A 5000-nucleotide genomic window follows, 5' to 3' on the forward strand; every position below is an offset into this window, starting at 1 on the left:
GCTAACAACTACCACCATTGTCACTACAACTACAAACAAAACCACCAGCAACATTGTTAACGTAACCCACTGCCACCGCCAAGATTACCACCACCACCACTGCCACCGCCGCCACCACAATTACTACTACTACTGTTACAATTACCACTAGTCCAACTGCTGCTGCTGCTACTGCTGCTACTGCTACTATTACAATTGCCACTACTACCACCACAGTTATTCATTATTATTAACAACTGCTATGCTTACTATTATCACCACTTGTACTATAACTACTACTACCACCTCCACCACGGCCAACATCACAATTACAACCGCTACCATTACAACTACTACCAGTACTGCTGATGTTGATGGTGATGGTGAAGGGATTTTCTTACATATAATAAAATACAAAAACCAAAGTCCTTGTAGGTAGGAAAGTGGACAAATCATAAATCCCCTCAGGTAGATGGCCCTTCTTGACCTGTAGAAAAGGTGTAGGTAGAAATTTCATAAGATGTACCCGGTGTAAGCCATGGACACATAAGAGTTGCAGCAATATCAGAGGAAGGTTAACAAGGAAAACAGTTTTGTTTTCTACTCTAGGCACAAGGCCCAAAATTTTGGGGAGGGGGTCGGCCGATTAGATCGACTCCAGTACGCAACTGGTACTTAATTCATCGACCCCAAAAGGATGAGAGGCAAAGTCGACCTTGGTGGAATTTGAACTCAGAACGTAAAGACAGATGAAGTGCAGCTAAGCATTTCACTCGGCGTCTTAATGTTTCTGCCAACTCACCGCCAGTAAGGAAAACAGTTTTTGGGTGTGGAAGGTGTACAGGTACAATAGACACCACAAATGTACAGAAAATAGACTCCATCAAATGGCACATGGGTAAGCTAGAAGTAGCTGATAGTTTCCATTATTTAGGCCAGTGCTATTTAAAGTGGTGGTCTGTGGACCGGCACCGGTCTGCGAGCCATCAGCTGCCGGTACGCGGCATGAGTGGGAGTGAATAATAGTCAGATATGCTAAATGCTAGCAAACTGTAGTAAAACGTCTTGTCAACATCATGACTGCTGCTCAAAGCTCTGTAAAAAAATTGTAAAGGCTGTAAGACATCAAACAGACAGCTGCAATGGAGACCTGGAAAGCTGTGACCAACAGAAAGGGATGCGGCAGGCATTCTGACTGCATCCATATGTCAGAATTCATCCCCACATCTTCGAACAGAGCCTTACACTCAACTCAGACGGATATGCGAGGCTGCTGGAGACTGTGGTAAATTTCCAGCTAGAGAGGATTGCTGCTGCAAGGCTACATATGTGGTAGCAGGATATGGCTCCTCGCCGTTCCTCCAGAAAGAGTCAGAAGTGGTTGTTGGAGAATTTCTATGACTTTACCAGCTCCAATTTGATGGCCTCCTAATTCACTTGATTGTAATCCCATGGGTTACTATACGGGAGGGGAAGGGGTGTGGTTGAGAACGACCAGCCATCCTGCCTGCTACATTAGATTGGTCGGACTGTTTTCTCACTCTTGTAGGGAATAGTCTGTTGCTCAATGAAAGCTTCGAGAAAGTAGCAAAATTTTTTGTGAATTGTAATTTTCAGTTGGAGACACACTCGAATTTAGCGATGGTGGGAGTGTTGGTTTGTTTACAATATTCTCTACGCCGCTTCTGGCAGATTTTGACCCATTCTCAGTGTTTTGGGAGGATCGAGGACCAGTTGATTTGAATTATACAAAAGATGTTTGTTGTCAGAGCTGTCTCATCATGAAGGTATTTAAGTTGGGATGAGCTTTGTCCCAGTATTGTTTTAACCGCTTTACGTATCCGATTGAAGGGTCATCTTGGGGTTTTTCACAGCACCGAAGTAAATCTTGGTTTAGTTGCTGAGTGTGTGTGTGTGTGTGTGTGTGTGTGTGTGTGTGTGTGTGTGTGTGTATGTATGCATGTATGTGCGTGTGTCTCTGTGTTTGTGTCCGACCCTGTAACTTAGTGGTTCAGCAAAGCTGACTGACAGAATAAGTAACAAATGCTCTTGTGTAGAATTACTACATTGGTAGAAGATTCAGAAAAGTGTAGAAGTAGTTACTGCAGGTGTGACAAATATATGCAGAACTGAGGCACAACAGTTCTCCACACATACATACATGTTGTATGAATACATTTAGCACAACGCTAACTTGATATTGAATAGCTACTGTAACATGTAACCAGCTGGTAGCTGTATTGGTCACAGTAGTAGTGATGGTGGTAGCGTTACTACTAGTAGTAGTAGTAGTAAGTAGTAGTAGTAGTAGTAGTAGTAGTAGTAGTAGTAGTAAATATTTGCCTATTCCATTTTATCGGGTTGAGTAAAAAGTAAACAACGTTTTGAACCATGAAGAATTTGTACCAGATTTTTGCTGAGTTCTGAATTTCTTTTAAAACATTTTTTTTTTTTGCAACCGTCCAATAATAACAGACATAGACTTACCCAAATGCATCAATAAATTAAACGTGATATATTTTCCACTGTTGTTACAATCATCTGAAATGGAACTGTCAGAGTGTGATATTCAAGTAATTTTGCTATTCAACTTCCTAAAAGAATGTAAAGCAGCTGAAGCTTCTCGAAATATCAACGAAATGTTTGGTGAGGAAATGACCAGTGAAAATGGTTTAACCGATTTATTAGTGGAAACCTGCGCGTTGAAGATCGTGAGCCTATTGGACGCTCATCTGTCATCAATGATAGTCAATAAAAGACCCTCATTGAGACAGATCCGCGTAAAACCACCCAAGAACTGGCAAAAGAACTTCTAGTTACTCAGAAAACTGCCTGCAACCATTTGCATGTGATTAGAAAATCACAAAATGCTTGACAAATGGATACCACATGATTTGAATGAAAATCAGAAAATGCACAGAAGAGATCCAATCGTTCTTGATGACAATGCTCAACTACAAATTTCACTAATGACGCTCCAGAGGTTGAAGGAACTTGGCTACGAAGTTCTTCCCCACCCAGCTTATTCACCAGACCCTTCTTCTACCGCCTACCACTTTTTAAAGCACCTTGATAGTTTCCTGCGGGTGGAGTTCAAAAATCAAACCGATGCTTAAAGTACATTCAAAGAGTTCACCAGCCCCAGAACTCTGGATTTTTATGTTACCGGAATAAACAAACTTGTAACTCATTGGCTAAAATGTGTTGATTGTAATGGTACTTACTTTGATGAATAAAATTACCGCATTGTTGAAATATATTGTGACGAATTTCATGTTTCAAAAACGTTGCTTACTTTTCACTCAGCCAGATATATTCTGACAATCGAAATGTTAAGAAATATTATATTGAATAAGAATATTTTGATGAGGTCAGTCAGTTTTAATAATCCTTTCTACAATAGGCACAAGGCCTGAAACTTTGGTGGGAGGGGCCTAGTCGATTACAATGACACCAATATTCAACTGGTACTTATTTTATTGACTCCAAGAAGATGTAAGGCAAAATCAACCTAGGCAGAATTTGAACTCAGAATGTAAAGACAGATAGAAATGCTGCTAAGCATGTTGTCCAACATAACATTTCTACTGGCTCATTGCCTCACCAGTCAGTTACAATAATATTGCTTCTGTTTAAGTCTGTTTTCTTCTTTTTCACAAAACAACATCGATAACATTTCAAAACCACAAACTTAACAACCAGCACGACAGCTATGGTTATAGCCAGAAATGTAGCATAGATATCCAGCATGAGAAATTGGTAAAGAGGCATATTTTGACAGGGCGATCTTAAATAATCTCCACCATACTTTATCACATGGTCTACATACCGAGCTGCCCTTGCTGCTGGATGTTCTGGACGGGAATGAAATATTGCACTGGCAAGTTTTATATTAGTTTTATATTTTGAATTCTCAATCAGTTCGTTGATGTTTGATACAAGTTCATCTTTATTGTAATTATATATATCCATAGAAATTCCATATTCCTTTACGTGCATTTGATGACCATTGTGAAACTGATCTGCAAATACTGGAAATCCGAGCATGGGAACTCCATGATAAAGAGCCTCAAACTGACCATTATTTCCACAATGTGTAATGAAGAGTTTTGTTTTTGGATGACCCAAAAGATCATTTTGTGGCAGCCATTGTTTTATTAGGATGTTTGATGCTAATTGCTTTGAATCCGGTCGTTTCCAAATGACATCATACTTTATTTCTTTAAAAGCCTTCTCCATTTTCTCTATATGCTCTTTTGGTAACTCACTTATGTAACTTCCAAAGCTAACTACGATGACTCCTTGCTTAGACTTTTCAACAAACTCATGTATGTCACCTTGTAGAGGCAATGCAGGATGAGTTGCTACTCCACCAATAAATACTTCAGTAGGTAGACTGGGTTTTGGATAGCTCAGTAACAGATCACTTTCAGTTAAAAATAACTGAGCTTTTCGCAAGATGCTTTCAAATGGCATATCATCTTTGTCTGGGGCATATTCCTTGATGCTCTTTGATGGGGGAACTAGTGGGGAAATGATATAAAAGCCATATGTTAAAATAGTGTTTTTAAGCTTTTGGAAAAATGTCATTTTATCAGAATATGGATAATCAATTATTGGAAACACAGCTGGATTCCAAGGAACTCTCCTCAAAGAAGGTGGTCCAAGAGTCAGACCTTGAAATAGAAATGGAATTGATAGCCTATATGGGACAATAGCTAAACACTGACTGAAGAAAGCAGAATCTACAATTGCCAAAGAGGCATTTAGCTCTTTTATAGCATGGTACCAATCATTATCTAAGAGGAAGTTGTCACACATGTTTTGTATTAGCTGTTTTATTTGAAGCCAGCTGCTTTGTTTCTTTCTTGAAAAGTATTGCATGGATAACTCAACAAATCTGCTTACATTTTGGTCTTCTTTAATTGGAATGAATTTAATACCATCTGTATTCTTGAAAGGAGTTATCAGTTTAGGCGGCAATGAGAAGTAACTAGTGTGGCCATATGAGTTCAATTTCA

General features: G+C 39.3%; 2 protein-coding genes across 6 annotated transcripts in view; both read right to left on the reverse strand.

The window, feature by feature from the left end:
* LOC149133391 (UDP-glucuronosyltransferase 2B20-like) overlaps positions 1-3339 on the reverse strand; it is a 9618-nt gene extending 6279 nt beyond the window's left edge. Inside the window, exon 1 of the mRNA XM_089360314.1 lies at positions 3204-3339. Within this exon, the coding sequence (XP_089216440.1) occupies positions 3204-3254 (51 nt within the window). The 5' untranslated portion in view covers positions 3255-3339. The remainder of the gene's footprint in view (positions 1-3203) is intronic.
* Positions 3340-3438: 99 nt separating this feature from the next.
* Positions 3439-5000, reverse strand: part of LOC149133392 (UDP-glucuronosyltransferase 2B20-like) — a 27565-nt gene continuing 26003 nt past the window's right edge. For all 5 annotated transcript variants that reach the window (XM_089360318.1, XM_089360321.1, XM_089360319.1 and 2 more), the window contains one exon: positions 3439-5000. This exon is cut by the window's right edge and continues 163 nt beyond it. In XM_089360318.1, the coding sequence (XP_089216444.1) occupies positions 3580-5000 (1421 nt within the window). In that variant the 3' untranslated portion in view covers positions 3439-3579.

Source organism: Octopus bimaculoides, chromosome 11 (assembly GCF_046866305.1).
Source record: "Octopus bimaculoides isolate indiv1 chromosome 11, ASM4686630v1, whole genome shotgun sequence".
Lineage (NCBI taxonomy): Eukaryota > Metazoa > Mollusca > Cephalopoda > Octopoda > Octopodidae > Octopus > Octopus bimaculoides.